The 26,056-nt window shown below is 39.9% G+C and overlaps 1 protein-coding gene across 12 annotated transcripts in view; it reads left to right on the top strand.

Moving 5' to 3' along the window:
* The window catches only part of RAPGEF2 (Rap guanine nucleotide exchange factor 2), a 141,707-nt gene extending 118,155 nt beyond the window's left edge, over positions 1–23,552 (top strand). For 5 of the 12 annotated variants that reach the window (XM_016228568.3, XM_016228572.3, XM_016228573.3 and 2 more), the window contains 18 exons: positions 1,266–1,373; positions 1,473–1,676; positions 1,947–2,055; positions 2,816–3,062; positions 3,778–3,935; positions 5,485–5,725; positions 5,977–6,360; positions 8,068–8,279; positions 8,379–8,502; positions 9,634–9,657; positions 10,704–10,927; positions 12,236–12,424; positions 13,293–13,445; positions 15,188–15,310; positions 16,396–16,621; positions 17,362–17,921; positions 19,580–19,894; positions 21,572–21,597. In XM_016228568.3, the coding sequence (XP_016084054.2) occupies positions 1,266–1,373; positions 1,473–1,676; positions 1,947–2,055; positions 2,816–3,062; positions 3,778–3,935; positions 5,485–5,725; positions 5,977–6,360; positions 8,068–8,279; positions 8,379–8,502; positions 9,634–9,657; positions 10,704–10,927; positions 12,236–12,424; positions 13,293–13,445; positions 15,188–15,310; positions 16,396–16,621; positions 17,362–17,921; positions 19,580–19,894; positions 21,572–21,597 (3,627 nt within the window). Of the gene's footprint in view, positions 1–1,265; positions 1,374–1,472; positions 1,677–1,946; positions 2,056–2,815; positions 3,063–3,777; positions 3,936–5,484; positions 5,726–5,976; positions 6,361–8,067; positions 8,280–8,378; positions 8,503–9,633; positions 9,658–10,703; positions 10,928–12,235; positions 12,425–13,292; positions 13,446–15,187; positions 15,311–16,395; positions 16,622–17,361; positions 17,922–19,579; positions 19,895–21,571 lie in introns of all 12 variants that reach the window. The other 7 variants (XM_016228574.3, XM_029076568.1, XM_016228570.3 and 4 more) reach the window with 6 other exon arrangements.
* The last annotated feature ends 2,504 nt before the right edge of the window (positions 23,553–26,056 follow it).

Here is a 26,056-nt window from a genome sequence, read left to right as displayed (position 1 = left end):
TTGTTAATATTCCAGTTCAGACAATCATTTGCAAAGATTTGAGACACTTTATTGTCGCCCCCCCCCCCCTTAACCTATTAATTCGGTCATTTTAAGAAGGGTGAATCTAATAACACTTGGATTTTTATCTCTTACCTTGGGTTTGAGGATCCGTTCATGAATAAAATGCTAATTAAACTCCAAGCATATATGATCATAAATCAGAGCAAGAGATTTTTAAAGTATCACTAACCCCCCCAAAAAAATCACTTTTGTTGTCCATCTAGCTATAACCCTGAAACCCTACTTTGAACCTCTACTCGGAACATCTTTAAGCAAATCGCCCTATTGCCCCAGTTCATGTCAAAGGCCACTTGTGAATCCTTTAACTGCATTTTGTTGATATGTAACAGAAGTGGCTTTGGGATCAAGTGTGACAACCATATCAATTCAACTGAATTAAATATCGTCTATATTTTTTCCCCCTTTCATATTCGGCAGTAATCTTTCTCCATTGCTATTTTTTAAAAAGGTTAATAATATTTCTGAAACAAATCCTTGAAAAACAAGAGCACCCAGAAGCCCATTAATAGTGTTCTAGGAATTCCCAAACCAAATAAATAGAACATAGATTTGGGACTCTAGAAATTAGAGCAATCATTTTAAAAAATTCAATTTGAAATGAATCACATCTTTCACAAATTCCATTTAAAAAAATGATGCCTCTTTTGCCTTAAAAAGACCTCCAGCCTCTCAGTATTTTTACATTTTCATTTTCAGGCCCAAAGTGGTTGATACCATTTTGCCCTCACCACACCCCTCCTCCTCTTTACCCCTCCTCCTCACCCCCAGGTCCAACTACCTTCCATCTCTTACGTGGTGTGAATGAAGGAATATGTGGAACTATCTGAGAAGCTAAGTTTCTTTGCACTGTTTGGAGGCAAGTTCAGTAAGGAGGAATTGAACAAAATGAGGAGTTGATCTCAAGGAAGGAAGTTAGTCTCTGGTCTTCCTTTCACAAGTTGTTCATCTGTACCTTTCTTCACTTTATGCTTTTGATTTCCCTCACATCCATTACCTAGAACAATTGATTGTCAGAATAAGAATCTACCCCTGATGGTTGAGATTTTATGAAAAAATAATATTTTGATAAGAACAGGATATGGTTATGTTTTTGCAAAAGATTACTAAATTTGGCAGTTTCAAAATTTGAATGAAAGGGAAATATTTTTTGAAAAAGACATTGGCTGGATAAAAAACTCACTGAAGAATTCATTGACTTGCAGGTTACACGGGTAGTGTTGTTGTGGGTGAACAATCATTTCAATGACTTTGAAGGTGATCCTGCCATGACTCAATTTTTAGAGGAATTCGAAAACAATTTAGAAAGAGAGGTAAGATTAATGCAGTTAAGTAATGAATGTTTTTCATATTGTCTCGCGTAATTTTGCCATTTGGTATGTCACTGTGTACATTTTTTGGAACTCTTGCAGAAAATGGGTGGCCATCTGAGGCTATTAAATATAGCATGTGCCGCTAAAGCAAAACGAAGATTGATGACTCTGACAAAACCATCTCGAGAAGCCCCTTTACCTTTCATCTTGCTGGGAGGGTCTGAAAAGGGATTTGGAATCTTTATTGATAGTGTAGATTCAAGTAGCAAAGCAACAGAAGCAGGCTTGAAACGAGGTGACCAGGTAATATACTTCAAATTTCAATTTTATGTTTTGGATGTGAGTGATGTTGTTTCTTTTTTTTTTTTAAAGGCTGGAGGTTAACCTGTAACAAAGTTTTTTTTTCCCCAAACCCTATCAGATAAAAGTTTCGTTGTAGTAACTTTATTCTTGGCATTTTATATAGAAATAGGTTTCGTATGTATAAATTTATGTATACATATATGTATTCGCTACTCTTTGACTTAAAATTATAAAATTAAATCACTTATGTGTTATAATTTTGTTTTTTAGATATTGGAAGTAAATGGTCAAAACTTTGAAAATATTCAGCTTTCCAAAGCAATGGAAATTCTTAGGAATAATACACATTTATCCATCACTGTGAAAACCAACTTATTTGGTAGGTATTATTGCACACTTTATTTTAATGATTTTTCACTTCAGTCATCTACCTAATGGGAATATGTTCAGTTTTTTGTTTCTGATTTTATTTTTGATATGTAAACGTGACCATGAAAGTTAACATATTGACATCTAACTTGAACTCTTCCACTTCTAAATTTCTTACCTATGCCACTTAAATTGACTGAAGCAGTGATGTCTTAAAGGTTCCCTTGGGTCCTAACAACATTAATAAGGTTGCCAAGAATACCTTGTGCTTTGGATTCATCTGGCTAAAAGTATTTATTTTGGATTCAAATTCAAATTTTCACACTTCCTTACTACTTCCAAAACTAAATTCCCTTCCTCACTACTGAACATAGTATAATTCATTTTACCTGTTCTCTAGGACTCAAATTTGCCTTCAAAATTGAGATTTCATTCTTTATATAATGCTACTTAACTCCACAGTTATATTTTGATTTGCCTGCGTGTCTCTCCTCTCTAAAACATCTTCCACACACTTCAAGTGAAAGCATCTGGGTATTTTTGTTTTATTCACTATTTCAATTTTAGCAGAAAATAACTAGTCTGTTTCCTTTTTTCTTGCCTGTTTCTCTCTCTGTAGGGGAAGATTGCTTTTCTTTAAAACCATAGTTATTTATTGATTGTAATCAGAACATCAGGAATGGGCCTGAAAAAGTCAGATTTTTTTTCCAGGAAAATTTTTTTCTCATTATTCTTTGCCTTACCATGTGATTTGTGTTTGTGTTCCGCAGTGTTTAAAGAACTGCTGACAAGGTTGTCAGAAGAAAAAAGAAATGGCGCCCCTCATCTCCCCAAAATTGGAGATATTAAAAAGTCCAGTCGATATTCAATCCCAGATCTTGCTGTGGATGTGGAACAGGTGATAGGACTTGAAAAAGTAAACAAGAAAAGTAAAGCCAACACTGTCGGTGGAAGGAACAAGTTAAAGAAGATACTTGACAAGACTCGAATCAGTATCTTGCCCCAGAAACCTTATAAGTAAGTGCCAAAGTTTAAACTCCTATGTAAGTGATAGTTTTTTAAATGAGGAACAGATTGCCTGGAGACAAATTTATAGGAAGTGTAGGTGTATACATTGTTTTTCAGAGTGCTAAAAAGTCTGTATTAAGTGCTCCCACTTTTCAGCTGTTATCATTTGCTACTATTTTTGTAGACATATTAGCATAAAAATCTGATTTTTTTTTTCATCCATTTGGTCCACCTACATGTGTCAGCACTTTTTCCTGCTAGAGATAATTTTGGTTTTTGGCGCCTACCATTTAAATTTTTTAAAAGGAAGGTGATATATGGGAATATATTAAATAAGGTGTAGGAAAAGAAGGGTCTCTCTGTGGTTCTATTTATATCTATAGATAGACAGACTATTTAAATAATCTCATTTCCTAACCTAAAAAAACAAGACATCCTGGTTGCTAACCAAAATGATTTTGCAGGAGCAAAATCATGTCAGACTAATTTAATTTTCTTTTCGGTGTGAGTGACAGGATGCATTAACTTCCTTGTTTACAGGGGAGAGGCAATAGACATAATCTATCTGGATTTCAGTGCGTCTTTTGATTCCATTCCAAATTCTATTTTCATCAACTAAATGAGAATACATTGTCTGGATCATAGTACTATTAGGAGTGGTTGCTCATAAAATCATACATCATTTTAAGCTGATGTTTTATTTTCCATTTTACCTCTTTCACAGTGATATTGGAATTGGTCAATCTCAAGATGACAGCATTGTAGGATTGAGGCAGACAAAACACATCCCAACTGCATTACCTGTCAGCGGAACCCTATCATCTAGTAATCCTGATTTATTGCAGTCCCATCACCGTATCTTGGACTTCAATACTACTCCAGGTGAGAGTGAAATTATGCTTCTTTCCTTTTTTTTCTATCCTAATCCTTTACTTTTAAATGCCCAACTGCTAAGATCTGTGAATAACGTAATTCCTTTACCTGCCTCTGTAACAAATATACACCCTTTCTCTAATGGCACGTTTCTCAGATAATTTTACTGGCTAAGTAAAGCTACTATTCAGAGTTATGTGAAATTGTTCTAATTTTTTGAACATTTCCAACTGGTACAGAAATGCGTTTTTATTTTACCCTACTAAATTAAGAATTGACCAGTTGCACCTAATGTGAGCAAAGGTGAATGATGGGTGAAATCATAAACAATGGACAGGACTTGATCTGGTCAGAAAGACTTCAGTACTGAGAACCTACATAAAAAAATTGGTTGTATTACTAGAGATTTGCATCTTCCAGTCACAGGCCTTCATTCCCATCAGCCGTATTCTTTGGGCAATGGGTGCAACAAATTATAAGGCAGGTAGGGGCACAGTGCATTCTGAAGTACACAATTTCGTGTACAAAACCAATTTCAGAATTTCAGAAAGTTTAGTGTGACCAAGAATTAAGTGGCATGGAAGCATAAGTAAACATAAATGTCCTTACACATTTCAATACAAACTGAACTCCTGCATTGCACTTTTAAGTCCATATAGTAGAGTTATTCATTTGGTGAGCATCTGGAAATACTCTGGCGATATCTCAGAAGGGTGCTGTGAGGACTTGAAGCTTATATAAAAATCAAAATTTGGAGAACATCCCCTTTTTTTAGAAAGTGAATTAAGGACTAAAACCCCTCTTCCCCTAACTCTCCCTCCCCCGCCCACTCTTTGCCATTCCAACTCCTGTAGATACATAGATCTTAAGATTTTTAAATGGACAATTCAAGTTCATTCAGGCTAGGAAAGCTAACACTCAGACACCAACCTTTCTATTATTTTATTGTTGTTCTGGGTGAACAGTTTGGCAATATAGACTCTTAAGCTTCTTTGATTTGTCCTTATATTATTCCCAGCTATTTGCTTGCATAAAGCTCATCAGATTATTCAGGAAAGTGAAGATAGATGTTCAATGACTGATAGAACTTTCACGCCAACCGAATTTGAGTGTTTCTCATTTTAGATTGATTAACCTCAATGTGTTTGGTAATAGTATTATTAAATAATCTGTTAGATTTGAATTTTCAAAGAGTCCTTAGATGGGAGACAAAAATTTAGTGTAATATCATTCCTCCTGTATAATAAGAAGAATTCGTCTTCAGTTTCTCTACTCCAACTGAGCAACTTGATTCCAGTTCTAAAACACATGCCTTGAAAGTTTAAAGACTATTCTCAGCAAAATAGTCCCCCACCATTTATATGTGTTTCTGGTCAATATGTGGAATAGATGGGGGATTTTTGATTGAAGGGAAATTTGGCTGAAGAAAGACCAAAATTTAGTCCCCTGAATGAGATGTAACTGTTCAAATGCACCTAAATAACATTTGGTTTACTTTTGAACATCACTTTATGTACCAAATTGTTTAACTTACGCGAGTGGTTTTTTTTTCCTCTAGATCTGCCAGACCAAGTTTTAAGAGTTTTTAAAGCAGATCAGCAGAGCCGGTACATTATGATCAGTAAGGATACAACAGCAAAGGAAGTAGTCATTCAGGCTATCAGGGAGTTTGCAGTGACTGCCACACCTGATCAATATTCTTTATGTGAGGTTTCTGTCACTCCAGAGGGAGTCATCAAACAAAGGCGGCTTCCAGATCAACTTTCCAAATTAGCAGATAGAATACAGCTAAGTGGCAGGTATGTGACCTGGGAAAATCATTTGCTAATTGTTTCATGGGCATTTTGGACATTAAATTTAAAGTGTTTCCACTTTGACTTAGAGTGGCTTTTTAGACTAGTGATAAGAACCTAAAGATGACTTTCTTGCTGGAGTCTGACTATAGTTATGCTCTTTCAGAGATAAAGGAACGAAATGAGGATTATGTAAAATAAAATTCCCCTTTGATGATCTGATGGATGAAGATCCTAAATGCTTATTGTTTCTGTAGGTATTATCTGAAAAACAACATGGAAACAGAAACCCTGTGTTCAGACGAAGATGCTCAGGAGTTATTGAGAGAAAGTCAAATTTCACTGCTACAGCTTAGTACGGTTGAAGTCGCTACCCAACTCTCCATGCGAAATTTTGAGCTCTTCCGCAACATAGAACCCACAGAGTACATTGATGATCTCTTTAAACTCAAATCGAAAACCAGCTGCGTAAATCTGAAAAAGTTTGAAGAAGTCATTAACCAAGAAACCTTTTGGGTAGCATCTGAGATTCTGAGAGAGACCAACCAGCTGAAGAGGATGAAGATCATTAAGCATTTCATCAAAATAGCATTACATTGTAGGGAATGCAAGAATTTCAATTCAATGTTTGCAATTATCAGGTAAAAGGATGGAGGGGATTTAATTTGCAGTGGTTTCAGCTGTAGTGAATTAGTGAATAAATGTCATTATCAACTGCAATAGAGATTCAAAATCAGAATAGGTCCTGCAGAGGTACTGTTGCATTGATATTGAGTGGAATCGTTGAGTAATTCTTTTGTGTTCTTTATGCTCAAATCTTTGCAAAACATTGTCAGGTTTGAAATTTTGAAGAATTTAGTTTCAGTATGGGAGAATGTAAGGAAAAAGAAGGATTTTAGCAATCTGGTATATTTAATCACAAATTTGGTGAAAAAAAAATTACAGATTATTTTTATTATCAACTGCTTAACCTTTAAAAGAAAATTCAGCTTCATTTTCTAGTCTTCATTGCTTAAGGAAAAAAAATCATTTGGTTCTCTTGGTATGTCATAAAATAGTAACTCTCACAATTGAACTCCATTATAAAAATCTTCCAAGAAGAATGACTTTGTATGTCATTTTATATTTACTAAATTTCAGAAATTTATAATTAACAATTTTAAACAAGGGTTTATTATGGAAAGCATCCATTTTTGGTGGGAAAAATGTTTTCCTTCCTGAGATGACAACTGCCTAGTGACCTATCGCCTTATCACTCCTTTGGGCCTAGAACTGAGTTTTTGTGGGGATTCTGTACAAACTACATGCCAGCTGGATTTCCAGGCATGGGGTGCCCCTGCATAGCTGTCATTCTATCCATCCGTTCCGATTTTCCTTTCCAAATCCACCTTTGGCAAACAGCTACTGGGTAGGTTGTCGCCCTGCCGTCCAGTGGTTTCCAGACTCTTTCAAGGATTCTGCAGCCTGACCTTTCAGGATCCAAAGGGTCCAGAACTTCTTATGGCTCCATCCTGGGCGAGTCTAGATTGTGTGTCTGTCTGTCTGTCTCACTCTTATCTCTCTCTATGTTAAGTGACTTATCCGAGCTCACACAGCAGGCAGATGTGGGAGCCAGGATTAGCACCCAGGTCCTCTGACTCCCAGGCCCATACTCTTTCCACTGCTCCTTCTCATATATAATATATAACTTAAAGATATGTATATACCAGTCCTGCTTGCATCATCTGGGTTCTCCAGGTCAGGGAGAGATGGAGCAGGCCCTGTGGGAGAGTGACCCTGACTCAGGAGAAGACAAACACCAGAGTGGCCACCATACCCTCTCCTTCCCCTCCTTCCCTCATCTCTCCCATAGCAGGCCAAAGATGTAGATCTGCATTGAAGTATGCGATGAAGGAACTTGATAACATCTGCACTGATATTCTCAAATGGATGAAGTGTGGTCTAGTGGAAAGAGCATGGGCCAGAAGTCAGATGACCTGGTTTCTAATCCCAGCTCTGCCATTTGCCTACTGTGCGACCTTGGGCAAGTCATTTCACTTCTCTGTGCCTCTGTTTCTTCTTCTGTAAAATGGGGATTCAGTGCTTGTTCTCTCTCTTGCTTAGACTGTGAACCCCATGTGGGATAAGGACTGGATCCGACCTGAGTATCTTTAGATACCCTAGTTCTTGGCCCACAATACCACAATTTTTATTAGTATTACAGGCTACATCGACATAGTGTGTTTATTTCTGCATAATATTATTGTTTTATTGTTATGTTATTGTTATTCTTATGTTTTATTGTAATATATTTTAGTGATTGGCATATAGAGCGTTTCTTGAATTTTGTTTTTGAATTATTTTCCCAGTGGACTGAATCTGGCCCCTGTAGCAAGACTTCGAACAACTTGGGAAAAACTTCCCAGCAAATATGAAAAGCTTTTCCAAGATCTGCAGGACTTATTCGATCCATCTAGAAATATGGCGAAATATCGTAATGTCCTAAATAGTCAAAACCTGCAACCACCTATCATTCCACTATTTCCTGTTATCAAGAAAGATCTTACATTCCTTCATGAAGGTACATGGAAAATATGTTTTTAGTTCCTTCTCCTAGCTCTTAATTTACTCTCAAAGAGGAGTTGCCATCCTAATGTTCTTTTCTTTTTGTCAAATGTAGGAAATGACTCAAAAGTGGATGGTTTGGTCAATTTTGAAAAGCTGAGGATGATTGCAAAAGAAATTCGCCATGTTGGTCGCATGGGTTCAGTTAACATGGATCCAGCTCTAATGTTTAGGACTAGGTAAGTGTTTCCTCTTCAACAGTATTGAGTTGATAAGTAGTAATTGAGTTTTAAGTATTTTTAGTTATCTTTCACACTTTTGATATCCCTTAAGCCTAAATCAAATGCAGAAAGTGTGGATATTTAGTTTCCTGTGTTGCCCCACACTTTCAGCACACGCAGTTCTTTTTATGGAAAGGAAGAGTGAGCTTGAACGATTGTTAATGTACCCTGTGCATTATGACTAGCATGGTTCCAGCAAAAATTAGATAATTAAATATGAGCCATGTACTACTGCTATTTGTCATTGTAAATTTAGTGCATTGATTACTACTAAAAAAAACCCAACACTATAAAAAGTAGGGTTTTTTTTTTAGCTTATGTTAAAGGAAGGATGCTTTTGGCTTCTCCTATTAGCTTTTAGTTGACTCAGCTATTGTCAGTTCAAAAATTGTGTTTAGGTTGAATATCAATCAATCAATGTATCATATTTCTTGAGTCGTTACTATGTGCGAAGCACTGTATTAAGCACTTGGGAGAGCACAATACCCCCAGAGTTGGTAGGCATGTTCCCTGCCCAAAAGGAGCTTACAGTCTAGAAGGGAAGATTGGGAGACAATCATTAAAATGAATTACGGATATGGACAGAGTTGCTGTGGAGCTGAGGGTGGGCTGAAAAAAAGAGTACAAATCCAAGTTCAAGGGTAACTCAGAAGGGAAGGGGAATAAGGGAAGCGAGGGCTTCGTCAGAAAAGGTCTCTTGGAGGACATGAGATTTTAATAAGCACTTACTGTGTGCAGAGCACTGTAAGAAACGCTTATAGTTCCAACTGTTATGAAACATATATGTTGAAGTTAAAAAAAACTTAGGAATATACTACACCTTTCATATATCCACATAATTACATGGATTACTCATGTTTTGGTTTAAATTGAGGCCTGTGCTGGTTTTGCACACAATCACTGGTTAGCACCCTTATCTCTTGAACTGAAAACATGTTTTTAGATCAAGCTGCGTGCTGTTGAGGCTGTTGATGTTTGTGGGCTTCTAGTACTGCTCGTCTTGAAGTCTGGTCCCTTCTTTCTCAGCTTGTGATCTTTCTCTGTCTCTTTCTAAACCCATGCTTCAATCTTCATGGCTCTCACTTACAGGAAGAAGAAATGGAGGAGTTTGGGGTAAGTAGCTGGTGACTCTGCCTCCCATTCTGCCCTGTCCGCTACTTGATTTTCTGCTGCTTTTGGCATTTTTTTTTCTTTTGTTAACCCTCTTGCTGTGGCAGAATATTAGATGACATACTGACATCAGATTTAATCGATTGGGGGCTTTTGCTTTTGAGGTCGTAAACATTAGAACTGTGCAATAATTGACAAATATCTGGGGGAGAGATAGGGCAAGCATGCCCATGAGCACATTGAGATCATTTACTGTCATATGCCTTCAAATAGGACAGTCCAAAATGGGGTGGATGGGCTAGAAGATTTGCCCACTGAAATGATCATTGCACAGATATGTAAGAAATGAGTGCAAACAAAGGGAAATGAACCCCAGATGCTAAAACTAAAAATGTTTACAGCTCAACTAATGTACTGTTTTCATTCTATAAGCTAGTCTCCATTTTTATTCTTAACAACCCGTGCTCCAATAGTTTTTCAAACGTGTCCAGGTTTGCATGACTGTTGTACTTATTAACTGATTGATCGTGTTACTTACACAAACTCATCCTGTCTGAATTTTGGAATAAGAAAACCCCAAGTAGCATGTGATCAGTACAGTTACCTATTTTTGAAACTTACGTAACTGGGTCTACTCCTGTTTGTCAGATAGATTTTCTGAAAAGAAATCTTAAGCAATTCAGAGTTTAAAACTGTGAACCTAAATCACTGTAACTGTGTTTTCTTGCATGATTTTTGACCCAACATTATTTTTAGCTGGCTTAAGTGAGAACCCTGCTTGATGTATTGATTGAAGTGGGAATTGCTTAGCAGAAACAAAATAGGTCCCAGGCATTTCGACCTGTCAGTGTTGTTCTATTTATTTTTAAGTTTTTATTGGTCCTTATACTTTTCTCTGTTAGAGTGTTTGACTTAGTGGAATGAGGCATGTGAGCTTTTGACCATAGATGGACACATTCATGCAGCCCTTGGCATGTTTCATGTTAAAAAAATGACTGTTTCTCTGCAGTGAGCTGCATCCCCTTTTCCTCTTTCTTTTCTTTTTGCAGGTCTCTCAGCCAGGGAAGCGCGAATGCCACGGTGCTAGACGTGGCCCAGACCGGTGGGCACAAAAAGCGGGTGCGTCGCAGTTCCTTCCTCAATGCCAAAAAGCTTTATGAAGACGCCCAAATGGCACGGAAAGTAAAGCAGTACCTTTCCAATTTGGATCTGGAGATGGATGAGGAGAGTCTCCAGACTTTGTCGTTGCAATGCGAGCCAGCAACCAATACATGTGAGCCCTTCTCTTTGATAAAACATTGTAGGCTGGAGTGAATCATCGCACCTTGTGTGTTGCTGACGTGTACATTTTATTTCTTTGTCGAATGGGTTGGAAATATGCACTGTCCTGGTGAATAATCATTTTCTGGGTGTTGAACTTTTGCCATTCATTGCCATTAGGTGTGTCCTTTGCAGATGTCTTACTGCTATTTAGTGAACAGTGAATCAGAACTCCTTCTAATGTGCATTCAAATCATTCTGCCTGTCAAAATGAGTTATTTCATTTGTTTGAAACGTGATTTTAAGAAGTTAAGTGTGAAATTTTGATACCTTGTCAAATAGTCACATGTGTTTATTTTTTGTTCTACAAGTCAGTCCTTTGTATCTTTCATTAATTATTTTCTCCTAAATGGTGATTATATTTACCTCAGATTTGGTCTTTGGGATCTTACACAGCTTGTCTCATTTTTAGCACAAATGGTACACTATCATGTATTCACTATTCACTATCATGTTTTTACAGATTTTTCCAAAAACTTCAGAAGCCCTTCATATTGGTTAATACCATGCCCAATGTGATATTTCTTTTCCTTGGCCTTTTACAGGTCTAAAATTTTAGTGCCTAGAGATATTAAAAGAGAATGAGTGAAAAAATGCTGCTATAGGAGCACAAAGTTCACCTTTATGGAAGTGTCTTTTAAACTTTCCCTGAAGTATTTTAAGGTTCACTATTTGCAGAGGTGTGCAGTCTTCTTTTTAAAAAAAGGAAAGCCAAGTGTGTTATTTTGGATTGTTATATGTTGTATTATTTTACCAATATGAATAGCAAAAGTACATTTTTTGTGCATGAAAATTTAACTTTATCCATTTTTATGAACTGAGGATTAAAAACTAAAACAGTTCATTCAGTAGAAGAATAAATGGACTATTTGTGGATTTTTTTGGCCCAAATAATATTCTTCCAGATGTATTCTTCCCTTCAATCAATCGTATTTATTGAGCGCTTACTGTGTGCAGAGCACTTATCTAAGTGCTTGGGAGAGTACAATATAACAGGTAAGCAGACACATTCCGTAACTACAACAAGCTCATCTTTGGCATGGAAAGACTCCATTTTTCAAAACTATTCTAGTTGGAAAATCTTTATAAAAATCTGTTATTCAAATTTCAAATTAGAAGTTATGTTTAGGTCAGAAATGTTTGTCTCCGTAGTTAAAGCTTTTTTGATTTTTACTTGATGCAGGTATCTCCGTTTTACCCATCAATAGAGAGAGGCTAACCAGTCACTTTCTGACTCTTTTTTCAATCATTTATTCCACAGTACCTAAGAATCCAGGGGACAAGAAGTCCGGCAAGTCTGACACATCACCAGTGGCTCCACGAGCAGGAACCCAACAAAAAGCACAACAGCAACAGCAGCAGCATAAAGTAAACCAAGGCCTGCAGGTTCCTGCTGTGTCTGTTTATCCTTCCCGTAAAAAAGTACCTGTCAAAGATCTTCCACCATTTGGTAGGTGATAGAAGTTATTTCTTCATCTCCAGGAAATTTCTCTTATGTCACAATTTGAATGTTGATTTTTGCAAGAAGAGGAATCTTACAGATTGTTAGAAATGTTGCTGTGATTCTTTGATTCTCCCATGAATTGCATTCCTTAACAGAATGAGAATATCCAGTGGGTTAATGCTCCATTTGACTTTTCCTGAGAGATTCTGAAAGTACTCTGTGGACACTGCAAAAAATGTCTTCCCTTTTAAAATGTAAAATCCCTTAGTGAGCACCTAGCAGTAATTTACTGGAGTGCATATGTTGCTCAGTATTGTTGCTGTGTGAGCATGATGTTTTTCACCTCCTGTGGTTATTTAAGTCTTCTGAAGTCAGGTAGAGACTGATTTTAGGTACTGGACATTCATAAGCAGGAATCACTATAACCCAGCAATCACTTATGTGAGATGTCAGTTATCTGCATCACTTTTATTGGGATTTTTTCAGCTGGTTCCCTACGTGTCAGAGGACTTAGTTTCTAATCTCAGCTCTGCTACTTTCCTGCAGTGTGACTTCAGCCAAATCACTTGATTTCTCTTTGCCTCAGTACCCTCATCTGTAAAATGGGGATAAAATAACTGTTCTTCCTCCTGCTTACACTCTAAATTGGATGTGGGACAAGAATGGTGTCTGATCTGCTTATACAGAACTGAAGTACGGAACTTGGCACATCATAAATGTGTAACACATTATTATTATTGTCATCATCATCATTATTTTTCCTTGTTTAGCTTGCCCAGAAGCAGAGTAAGGGATCTATAATTAAATGTCTATCAAGTCTTCCTATACATGTTTATCTTCATTCTAATTCAGAGTTCTTTTTCTGGTTTTATAGGTATTAATTCTCCTCAAGCCCTAAAGAAAATACTTTCTTTGTCTGAAGAAGGAAGCTTGGAACGTCACAAGAAACAAGCAGAGGACACAATATCAAATGCATCTTCACAACTATCTTCTCCTCCAACATCCCCCCAGAGTTCTCCAAGGAAAGGTAAAACTGTCTCTCTCAATCAATCAATCAATCGATTGATTGTTTTTACTGAGTACTTGTGTGCAAAATACTGAGCACTTGGGAGAGTACAGTGTAACAGTTGTATTGAACAGACATGTTCTTTGCCCACCACAAGTTTAAAGTCTAGAAGGGGTGATAGACATTGATATAAATAAATATATTATGGCTATGTGCCCTAGTGCTGTGGAGCTGAGGGAGGGGTAAATCAAGGGAGCAAATCCAACAGCGAGGACAACACGGAAGGGAGTGGGAGATGAGGAAATGAGGTCTTGGTCAGGGAAGTCCTCTTGGTGGATATGTACGTCCAGCAAGGCTTTGAAGGTGGAGAGAGTGATTGTCAAATATGAAGAGGGCAGGCCTTAGGGCATTCCAGGCCAGAGGCAGGGTGTGGTCGAGAGGTTGGCAACAAGATAGATTAGATTGAGGTACGGTGAGTAGTGTGGCATTAGGGGAGCAAATTGTGTGGATGTAGTTGCAGTAGGATAGCGGTGAGATAAAGTAAGAGGGGGCAAGGTGATTGAATGCTTTAGGGCCATTGGTAAGGAGTTTCTGTTTGATGCAGAGAAGGATGGGAAGCCACTGGAGGTTCTTGAGGAGTGAGGAAACATGGACTGAATATCTTTGTAGAAGAATGATCTGGACAGCAGAGTGAAGTATGGACTGGAGTTGGGAGAGACAGGAAGCAGGGAGGTCAGCAAGGAGGCTGTTACAATAATCAGGACGGGATAGAATAAATGCTTGGATTAATGTGATAGTGGTTTAAATGGAGATAAGGGTGGATTTTAGCGAAATTGTGGAGGTTGAACCGACAGGATTTAGTGGATAGATTGAATACGTGTGTTGAACGAGATGGATAAGTCAAGGATAATGCCAAAGTTATGGGCTTTTGAGAAGGAAGGATGGAGGTGCTGTCTATAGATATGGGAAAGTCCAGGTTTGGGTGGGAAGATAAGGTGTTCTGTTCCATGACTCTGGCTGACGTATTTATAAAACCCTACCTCTGTTAATAAGGAATATTCCATGTTTCATTTTTATATGGAACAGATTTTTGAGACTTATAGGTATTTAAGCATATTTTCCTTTTTTCTAGGTAGGATCATTCATTTTGAAGAACTTGACTTTACTATTTCACAGGCTTTATTTCATAAATGATTTTGCAGAAATGAAACTTCAGAAATAATGTTTAATCGTTTCCCAAAACAGCTTTAGGATTGCCCTTAGTATGTATTATGTAAACATGTTTTTTTCTAATTAGAAAATGTACTAACTTAGATTGGTTATACAAAATTTCAGTTTTAGACAAGTGCTTAAAATCCATAAGAAACTCTGAGAGCTCGCTGATTTATCTTTTTCACTGCTCTAGCACAGGTCTTGATTTTTAAAAATAGATGATAAAAAGAAACCTGAGGTGTTTTTCTCAGAAGAGAATAGCGAGTAACCTTAAGGTCACTTTCTCTCCTACTCCTTTTTAAAGCCCCGTGGGTAGCAATTTATAATGTCCGTAGGATCTCTCCCCAAAAGATCAGCTCTGCATAATAAGAGCTGGTGCCTGTGATGGAGCTTGATGGATTATGGATTTCAGTAGAACAGTAGCACACAGCAAATTGCCCTTTCCTGTTGAAATTGAAGTGTGTTTTTGTGTGTGTGCATTTTATGGGGGTATCACTCTCTATACTCTCTGTCAAAGGGATATCTAAACTCTCTTCTCATCCTGTTGTTAGGTGGAAGTGGCAATCAGCTGAGATCTTATGGCTCCAGACAGTCGGACCTAACCAGTTCCTCCTCTTCTCTTGGAAGTGAGAACAGTAACAAGAATAACAATGCTCCACGGACCTATGGGATAGGTGGGGTTTATAGATCCAAAAGAGGGATGGGGAGCAACTTGGAGGTGGATAGTCAAGTGTTTGAAGAGAACGGGGGAGTTCCTTCAAATGTCAAAAGCTCGAGTGAGTCTTTGATGCTAGGGTGTAGGAGGGGAAAAATATGAGAAAATGGCCCCCAAAATGGAACGTGTGGCATAGAATTTCAGAACAGTTTTGTCAGATGGCCTTCAGAAGTTTTATCAAGACCTGTGCATTTTTTGAAAAAGAAATCAGGAGCCTCTGTTTAAAGAACACACTGGGAAATGCTGTTTCCAAAAGGAAACAGATATTAAGGTGGTTTTAAACAGAATTGCTCTTCTTTGTCAGAGCATCCAAGAACTGATGGGACAGTTTTTTAGTGGTATTTTCTCTTCAGCCAACTACAAGAGTAAATCTTTCACCCACTGGATTAATTTAGGGCTACATTTTCCAGCCCTCTTTTCCATTAAAAAAAAAATGGATTTGGGAACAAAATTTAGAACTTTGATTCAGTGAAGGCATCGTGTACTTGTGCTTCATATACCGTTCTTCTTGTGACAGGATTTAAAACAAATCTACATAAGGAGTTCTTATGCACTGAAGATGGTGTCAGGAAATATATGAGCTTTTGGAAATTGTGATCATTTTTATTCGATTTGCAACTATATTTCAACATTTTGCCAAATATCTGCAGTATACTTGCTTTACATACTGTTAATTTGTAATAAGCCTAGTACTTTGCCCTCATTACTCAGTGGTTTTTGACTGCAGCTCTCTGGGGCAGGTGGTGCTTTGCACACTGAAAGCACTCGGTAAATATCATTTATTAATGGGACCTGGTTATCATATACAGGTGCTTTTGGCAAGTGGTTGACAGAGCTCAGGTGAAAGTATCCGGCTTCAATCCTGACTAGTCATCTTTTCTCTCCTTGAAGCCTTCCTTGAGGAATTCCAACAAACCTCAAAGGGCCTTTGATTCACCATTTATAGCTTCAGGTCGCCTGGCTGGCATATTATAATTAGCTTTCCATTTTGTGGTCTCTGTTTATGAAGTCTGATTGGTTTGGTATGGCTCTGTTCTTATGCAGGTTATACTTTGGCTCCCAGTGGCACTGTGGATAATTTTTCAGATTCTGGTCACAGCGAAATTTCTTCCCGGTCCAGCATTGTCAGTAATTCTTCATTCGACTCGATGCCAGTCTCACTCCATGATGAGAGGAGGCAGAGGCATTCCGTCAGCATTGTGGAGACGAATCTCGGTGTGGGAAGAATTGAGAGGCGAACCATGATCGAACCAGATCAGTACAGCTTAGGGTAGGAGGCTTTAGTTTGAAATTCAAAAAAATCCAAAGCACTTTCTTTGTATCTCATGATATTCCTTTCTCTGCCTGCCCCCTTTAAAATTAATTACACCTTCTAGATGCTCTTTCACACACTGCATATGACCTCTGTCTCTTCCACCCAGTTCAGTCCCCTTTAAGACCTACTCCAAAACCAGCTGGGGTGTCTCCTCCGAACAAACTTAATGGAACTGAGTTCTGGCATCACGACTGACCACGTTGACAGCCCCAATCATTTTGTGTATTTGGTGACACAGATACACTGAGGGGGAAAATGGGCCACAATAATAATAATAATAATAATAATAATAATGTTGGTATTTGTTAAGCGCTTACTATGTGCAAAGCACTGTTCTAAGCGCTGGGATAGACATAGGGGAATCAGGTTGTCCCACGTGGGGCTCACAGTCTTAATCCCCATTTTACAGATGAGGGAACTGAGGCACAGAGAAGTTAAGTGACTCGCCCACAGTCACACAGCCGACAAGTGGCAGAGCTGGGATTCGAACTCATGAGCCCTGACTCCAAAGCCCGTGCTCTTTCCACTGAGCCACGCTGCTTCTCCAATAGAGTGCAAGGACCTCATCTGTAGCTTTGTTTTTTCTGAGGAAGGATCATTATTAAATAATGAAGGATGATTCCATGTGGATGAAAGCGACTGGTCCCCCTTCTAATAATTCTCCTTTCCTTTCCTTGCTACTTGTGCACGTTTAGGTCCTACGCAGCAATGCCTGAGAATCGAAGCTTGTACACAGGGGCCACGGTGATTTCTTCCCCGAGCGCAGAGGAGTTTTCTCAGGACCAGGGCGACCGCGCTTCCCTGGATGCAGCAGATAGTGGCCGGGGGAGCTGGACTTCTTGCTCGAGTGGTTCTCATGACAACATACAAACTATACAGCACCAGAGAAGCTGGGAAACCCTGCCTTTCGGACACACTCACTTTGACAGTTCGGGAGATGGGGCAGCTCTGTGGGCCTCGGGCCCGCATATGGACCAGGTTATATTTCCTGATCATGGCACAAAGTATGGCAGGCAGAGCCAAGGTCGTGACAGCCTGGAACAAGCACAGTCTAGAGCAAGTTGGGCATCCTCGATTGGCTACTGGGGAGAAGACTCAGAAGGGGATACAGGTACCATAAAGCGGAGGGGAGGAAAGGATGTTTCCCTCGAAGCAGAAACCAGTAGCATAACGTCTGTAACTACGGAGGAGACAAAGCCCGTTCCCATGCCAGCGCACATATCTGTGACATCGAGTACTGCAAAGGGGCATATTGGTAAGTTCAGTTTTCATTTCCAGTCTGTGATGCATTTTCCTTGTGTGCGATCTGTTTTGGAAAGAAAATGAATGCTAACTGGAGGTTTTTTTAATCGGGTCATCATCGGTGGTATTTATTGAGTTCTTACTATGTGCAGAGCACTAGATTAAGTGCTTGGAAGAGTACAGTTCAACATAGTTGGTAGACACGTTCCTGCCCAAAACAAGTTTATGGTCTGGAGGAGGAGACAGACTCTAATGTAATTTTTAGTATATACTTTGTAGATAAGTACTTCTGATTACCTATAGCAAATGAAGTCCCACAGATCAATATTTTGAAATGTCGTCGCGTCTTCAAGAATTCAAGGGACAAAAAAAGCAGTAACTGGGACAAATTGGAATAACAGACCTATGGCCGTAGGATTTTTTTTTTGTTCCCCTGTTACCGTTTGCTTTGATTTCCTTAATTGTCTCTTTATCCATCAGAATAACATTTAGCACATAGAAATTTATATTATCAGGAACTTTAAAATCATTCTTCTACAGAACACTGCAATATGATTTTTCTTCTTAGTAGAAGATATGTTGGAGTTTTGGGCAGGGGTAGCTTGGCTGGGTAGAGGTGAAGCAGGTATTCATGCATAACCATGCCTATCTTAAAGGACAGAATCTCCACACTAGTCGATGCATACATTTTAGACACTACTGGAACTTAAAATTGACTATGGACCATTCGGATGTGAAAGATTTTGCTTTCTCTTCCCCAATCAGGTACCTTTTTGCAACCTGGGAATACCTGCTGAATCTCCTTTATTCTTCTCTCAGTCCTTTGTTCATCTGAGGCAGCTTTCCTTTTAGATGCAAAAGGTTGATATTTATAAAATAGCACAAAATCAGCATCAGAGAGGAATAACTAGAATGAAGTAGTGGCTATCTACTTTCAGAATCACATACTGTTTGGCCAATAGCTCAGACAAAGAGTCTGCACCAACTGTTATGTCACCGGCTTTCATATTCATATGGTAACTATCTTCTCTGTGCCTCAGTTACCTCATCTCTATAATGGCCCCATGTGCGACATGAATTTGGCCCAACTTGACACAGGCCTGTCCCACATAATAATAATAATAATAATAATAATAATAATAATAATGATAATAATGATAATTATTGTATTTAAGTACTTACTATGCTATGCACCAAGCACTGTTTTAATTGCTGGGGTAGATAAAGGTAATCAGGCTGGCTCACAGTCTTCATCCCCATTTTACAGATGAAGTAACTGAGGCACAGAGAAGTTAAGTGACTTCTCCAAGGTCATACAGCTGACAAGCGGCCAAGCCGGAATTAGAACCCATGACCTCTGACTTCCAAGCCTGTGCTCTTGCCACTGAGCCACGCTGTTTCTCTTCCATTCCTCCTGTCCACCATAAACAAAAGTAGTATTGCATTCTTGGGGCATCAGGGAGGTTTTGCCAAAAGATAGGATACCGAGCACTAGGAAAATGTGGAGTTTGAGCTATTGAGTACTCATCCACCACAGGAGCAATCAGGAGTTGTCCATGTATTTAGGATAGTGTTTAGCACAGGTTAAGCGCTTAATAAATACTATCATTTTCATTGTTAGTATTATTCAAACGTACTCCTCTCTCCCCTTGGGGTTTTGTGTTTTCTCAGCACGCAAAGAGGGCAGATATCGGGAGCCCCCCCCAACACCCCCGGGCTACGTCGGAATCCCCATCGCTGACTTTCCAGAAGGGCACGCCCATCCCGTCAGAAAGCCTCCCGACTACAACGTAGCCCTGCAGAGGTCTCGGATGGTGGCCCGAACGTGTGAAAGTCCCGGGACATCCCCCGGGCAGCAGCAGCAGCAGCAGCCTCCCAGTCAGCCAGCCGGCCGGCCCGTGAACAAACCTCAGTGGCATAAACCAAACGAGTCAGACCCCCGGCTAGCTCACTATCAGCCCCAAGGGTTCTCCACCGAGGACGACGGTAACTCCACTTTACGCTCTTAAGCTGTTGATGTTCACTGGAACGGCACCTGTCGCAGTTCTGAATAAGTTCATTCATTCATTCAATAGTATTTATTGAGTGCTTACTGTGTGCAGAGCATTGTACTAAGCACTTGGAGTGTGCAATTCGGCAACAGATAGAGACAATCCCTGCCCAATAATGGGCTCACAGTCTAAACGGGGGAGACGGACAGCAAAGCAAAACAAAACAAGCAGTCTATTGCAGACATCATCAAGATAAATATTCATTCATTCAACAGTATTTATTGAGCGCTTACTATGTGCAGAGCACTGTACTAAGCGCTTGGGATGAACAAGTCGGCAACAGATAGAGACAGTCCCTGCCGTTTGACGGGCTTACAGTCTAATCGGGGGAGACGGACAGACAAGAACAATGGCAATAAATAGAGTCAAGGGGAAGAACATCTCGTAGAAACGATGGCAACTAAATAGAATCAAGGCGATGTACAATTCATTAACAAAATAAATAGGGTAACGGAAATATATACAGTTGAGCGGATGAGTACAGTGCTGTGGGGAGGGGAAGGGAGAGGTGGAGGAGCAGAGGGAAAAGGAGAAAAAGAGGGTTTAGCTGCGGAGAGGTAAAGGGGGGGTGGTAGAGGGAGTAGAGGGAGAAGAGGAGCTCAGTCTGGGAAGGCCTCTTGGAGGAGGTGAGTTTTAAGTAGGGTTTTGAAGAGGGGAAGAGAATCAGTTTGGCGGAGGTGAGGAAGGAAATAGAATCATAGAGATATACACATCATTAACAAAATAAATAGGGTAATAAATAATATGTACAAATATGCACAGTGCTGAGGGTAGGGGAAGGGGGAAGAGCAGAGGGCAGGAGAGGGAGGAATGGGGAGGGGAGGAGGAGCAGAGCGAAAAGGGGGGCTCAGTCTGGGAAGGCCTCCTGGAGGAGGTGAGCTCTCAGTAGGGCTTTGAAGAGGGGAGGAGTTCTTTCCACACTCTTTTCTCTTGGGATGTTGGGCATTTGGGTGTTCGGGAATCACTAGGATCACTGGTCCCATGGTTTAATATCAGTCATTTCTTTGATTCAAATGAATTTGTACAGGAAATATATACGTATTGATGAAATACTTTTCCTTTAAAAGCTACTAAAAATCAAACTTCATGTTCATTGATGTGGGTTTTTACTGAGATATAGAAAATAGCAATTCTACATTTTTTAAAAAATGAATTTGTTCTTCAAATTGAAAACAGAGAGTAGGTCTTTTTTATAAATGAATTTGTACCTGGAATTTTTTTCCACTACTTAAGCATTTATCTGTACCGTGTTTCCATCAGAATTGAAGGAACACCTTCAAGGTAAAAAGAGAACATGCCCTGTCTACAGAAATGTTCTCTAAGTACTTGCCTTCACAGGATCTTTCTACTCTGGCAAAGTACAGCATTTCTTTGCACGAGATTCACCAACGTCTGGCGATAATGCACCGTAACCTTCTGAAATGTCTCCTGTCCTCCACTCTGACTTCCCAGCAACACTCGGAAAAATTCTGATGAGCTGGGCCCTGTTTGAGACAAAGCCTTAATGAAGCACGGTCTACTTGAGATTTCATATATGAGCAGCGGCTTTCTGCCGTGTGGTAACCAGTTTCATGTCGTGACTTTGTTTTCTTTCATTCTCTTTCCTCTTCAGAAGATGAGCAAGTCTCTGCTGTCTAAGAATCGGGCTTTTCTGCATCCAGAGTGAGCCAGCCACCTTAGAGGAGAGCACAAGAAGATGTCCCTAATATAGGAGCCTTGGAACTCTATTTAAAGGATGGTGGACCTATTGCCTCCTTCCCTGCCTTAAAGCAGCATGGGGCTTCTTCTCCCCCTTCCTTCCCTCCCCCTGCATGTGAAATACTGTGAAGAAATTGCCCTGGCACTTTTCAAACTGTGTTGCTTGAAATGCACAGTGCAGCAATCTCTAAGCTACCACTGTCGCTGTCTGCCACATCACACGGTATCATTCCAAATTCCAAGATCATCCCATCAAAAATGATTCACTCCGGTTGCACTTCTCAATACCTGGAAGGGTTTTTTAATCTTCCTTTTTAGATTTTAATCATGACCTAGCACTTGGTCTCATTGGGATAATGAGATAAGCTAGCTATCAAACTCCTTTGGGCCCTTAGCCAAGGAAAGAAAGAAATGCAATGAAATCCTTTGAGTACAGTGCTCGTTTGCTTGTTTACAGTGCATTTTGGTTACGATTCTAAATGTGTGGAGAGAGTAAATGTTCTATTTACATAACTACAGTATTATTTCGTACCTTTAAGTAGGGTTGCCGGTCTGGGTTTCTAAAAACCCCAGGCGGGGCGGGGCTGAGTCGGAGACCCCAGGAGGTCCGGCACGAAGACGTCACCTATGTTGGACCTTCCAGCTTCACCCAGAGAACGCTTGGAAGGACGGACCACCCGCCACTCGCTGAGGTCCAGTCGGACTGGCCACGACTCCGCAGAGCTGTGCCTTTGGCCGGGGAGGGGAGTGGGAATTTCAGCATCCTTGCCGGAGTGCGAAAGAGCGTTCCCCCGGCCCCACGGCCTGTTCCCGCCGGAGAACCCCATCTTGAAGTTAGACTCCTGATTTTTTTTTTTTTTCCCATTATCGGTTATTTTAACAGAAGAGTGATAACTGGATAGCATCGCAGTCGGAGCAGCTGGGGAACCCCAGCTCGTGCCAGCTGCGGCGATTGCTTTTTTATGGGTGGTTTCCTCTCCCCCCGTCCCCCTTTATCAACTTGGCATTAGGGAGTAAACAAGCCTTTAAACGATGACAGGTAAAGTCACCTGGTTAGAGAAGCCAGACGTGGCAACGCAAAACACTCACAGGAAGGAAACTGTTCAATCAATGGCTTTGTGGACACTGCACGTGTAGAGAAGGCCGGCCGACAGACGTGTAGCAAACCACCTGCTCACAGCTGCTATTAACCCCGTAATGACTGAGATGTCCCCTCCCCTCTATTTTTGTGTTGTTTTTGCACAGACTCCGGAAAAGTGAAGGCAGCCAATCCGAGTAGTACTCAGACGCGAGGAACTGCTGGTCTTGGATTTTTGCTCCATTAAACTCAGCTGATCATATTGATCAGTAGGTAAACATGAATAGCTTCAACTTTTAAAACTCAAATTGCAGTGTTTTTTCACTGTATCAAACAATGTCAGTGCTTTATTTAATTATTCTCCCGTAATCATGGCTTTTGTCTACTTGCTTATATATCATATTGTTCAATTATGCATTTGTAATTTTACACGTAATATGCATTATTTGCCAGTTTTATTATATAGGCTCTCGACCTCATGTGCGTATAGAAAGACAGAAACCTAGCTCGATCACAAGTTGCACAAATGTTATATAAGCAGTAAGTAATTGTAGAACATAGGACTGCTAGTCTCAGTTCGCTCTGTGATGTCAAGTGCAGAATGTACAATTAACTGGTGATTTCCTCATACTTTTGATACTACTTGTACCTGTATGTCTTTTAGAAAGACATTGGTGGAGTCTGTATCCCTTTTGTATTTTTAATAAAATAATTGTACATATTGGTTATATTTTTGTTGAAAATGGTAGAAATGTATTATGTTTATGCTCCTACATCCAGTTTGTACAAAGCTGGAAAATAAATAAATATAACATAAGACGCTGTCCAGTTTTCTTGTGGCATTTTCCAGGTGCCCCTGGATTGAAAGGAGAGTTGCCTCCTGTTTTGCCTAGAAGTTTTGGGGGGGAGGAATCTAAGGAATCGCTTTTTATTCTAGGTGAATGGGAAATGTTCATCCTTTAAAAATATGTATATAAATTTGTAGTGATAGATATACATGTCAACATACATATAGAACACCGTGCATCTTTAGCAGTAAAAAATAAGCACCATTTCAATTGAATATTTGTTGGGTGTGGAAATGGAAGGTGGTGTTATCAATATGCAGTTATGAAACACTTGTTCTTTGCAAATAATAGCAGTTTTTGGGTGCTTGCTGGGTGCAGAGTACTCTACTGTGTCACGTGCCAGTATCAGATGGGTTGTCTTGACCAAGTGGCAGGGTTGGGGGTTAGGAAGGTGGGCAGGAGCTTGGTGAAGTTGATACTAACTCTTGCTTAGGTGAACATGAGGTAGAATTTAGACCACATCGGCCACCCTCATTTCTTAGTTATTTTAAGGGTCTGCCAAAAAGCAGGTGTTCTTTTCACTTTTGGAATAGCACAACAAGGTAAGTTTGAAGCCAGGGGGTAGCAGGTAAGGCCTCGGTCTGCAGTGACCAATGGAAAATGGAGAAATCTGATCTAAGATCCTCTACAAAATTTTGCCACAAACTCCCTTTTGTTGCAATAAATGTGACACCAGGTGGAAATGCATGACTTAAAGCCACTTGGCAGTGGCAGTTTATCTTTGTAAAACTACCTCAATCCGGTATTTCTGTAAAACTAATCAAATTTCATGCTCCTCCCCCCAAAAAAAGCCCAAAGATGCAAATTCATGTATCTGTAATTCACTGGACTTTGATGGTGTTGATATCCTGTATGTGACAAAGTAAAACTGCCTGTAACTTTGAGAAGTTTTGGATTCTAAGAGTTTAGTGTCACATCACTTCAAGGGTCTTATTTTGGCTACCCATATTCAATGTCTGTCTTTCATACTGGCAGTGGAACCTTAGGCGAGTCAAGCTCATCTGCCAAAGGGTGATTCATGTATATTTTCCTTCCTTCTTAGACTGTGAGCCTCATGTGGGACCTGATCATCTTGTATTTATCACCATGCTTAGTATGGTGCTTGACATATAGAAAGTGATGCTTAACTACCAAAATTATCATTATCTTAAGATGTGGTGATAGGAAATGCATGCAATTCCAGGTGTAAATGTATCATGATTTTATATAGTAGCAAAACTCTCCAAAGGGTTACATTATGGGAATAATTTTGTTTTTTAAGCACTTACTACTATGCCGAGTACCGAGACAGATACAAGATAATCCAGGTTGGACACAATCCCTTTCCCTTATGGGGTTCACAGTCCAGTAAGAGAGAGAACGGTATCGAATCCTCATTATATAGATAAGGAAACCGAAGCACAGATAAATTATGTGACTTATATGAGGTCATACAGCAGGCAAGTGACAGAATTAGAATTAGAGCCTAGGTCCGCTGACTTCCAGGACCACACTCTTTCCACTAGGCCATGCTATTTAAAGGGAAAAAAAACATCTGAATTTCTTTAACACTGTAATGTAGCAGGTTCAAGGAAAACTTAGCTCTTGTGCCAAACTGCTCTGCAAAGGTAATTGCATTTTCTACTACCGTGTCTTTAATATCTCGGATCCGCCACTTACCAGTTGTGTGGCTTTAGGCAAGTCACTTAACTTCTCTGTGCCTCAGTTACCTCATCTGTAAAATGGGGATCAAGACTGTGAGCCCCACGTTGGACAACCTGATCACCTTGTATCCCCCCAGAGCTTAGCACAGTGCCTGGCACATAGTAAGCGCTTAACAAATACCACCATTATTATTATTATTATTATTATTATTATATTGTTATTAGCAGGATCCATGTTTTCTCAAAAGCTGGAAAGGCTAAACTGCTGTGTGTGTAGTGGGGGGTGGGGGAGTGGCGGGGGATGAGAGTAGTGTGAATATCTCCACGCGTCTTAGACTCAGACATTAGGCCGGCGAAGTGAGGAGGAGATTTGAATTACAGGGAATGAGCCTCGTGGTATTGAGGGGATGCCAGGATCTTCCATAGTTGCTATGACAACCCTCCTTTTTGGCTCGGACCTTTCCGGAATACCTCAGGCAGAGATGTATTGATACCCCGGCACATTGGGGAAGCAGCGTGGCTCAGTGGAAAGAACTCGGGCTTGGGAGTCAGAGGTCATGTTCTAATCTTAGCTCCGCCACTTGTCTGCTGTGTGACTTTGGGCAAGTCACTTAATTTCTCTGTGCCTCAGTTACCTCATCTGTAAAATAGGGATTAAGACTGTGAGCCCCACGTGGGACAACCTGGTAACTTGTATCTGCCCCAGCACTTAGAACAGGGCTTGGCACAGTAAGCGCTTAACAAATACCATTATCATTATTATTATTATTGCCAAGGAGTGCTTCGAATGGATGTGACTTCTTACAGGAAGTAGAGTGTACTGTGGGCAG

The sequence above is a fragment of the Ornithorhynchus anatinus genome, chromosome 12, assembly GCF_004115215.2.
Source record: "Ornithorhynchus anatinus isolate Pmale09 chromosome 12, mOrnAna1.pri.v4, whole genome shotgun sequence".
Classification (NCBI taxonomy): domain Eukaryota; kingdom Metazoa; phylum Chordata; class Mammalia; order Monotremata; family Ornithorhynchidae; genus Ornithorhynchus; species Ornithorhynchus anatinus.
This window is presented reverse-complemented; position numbering and strand designations above follow the sequence as displayed.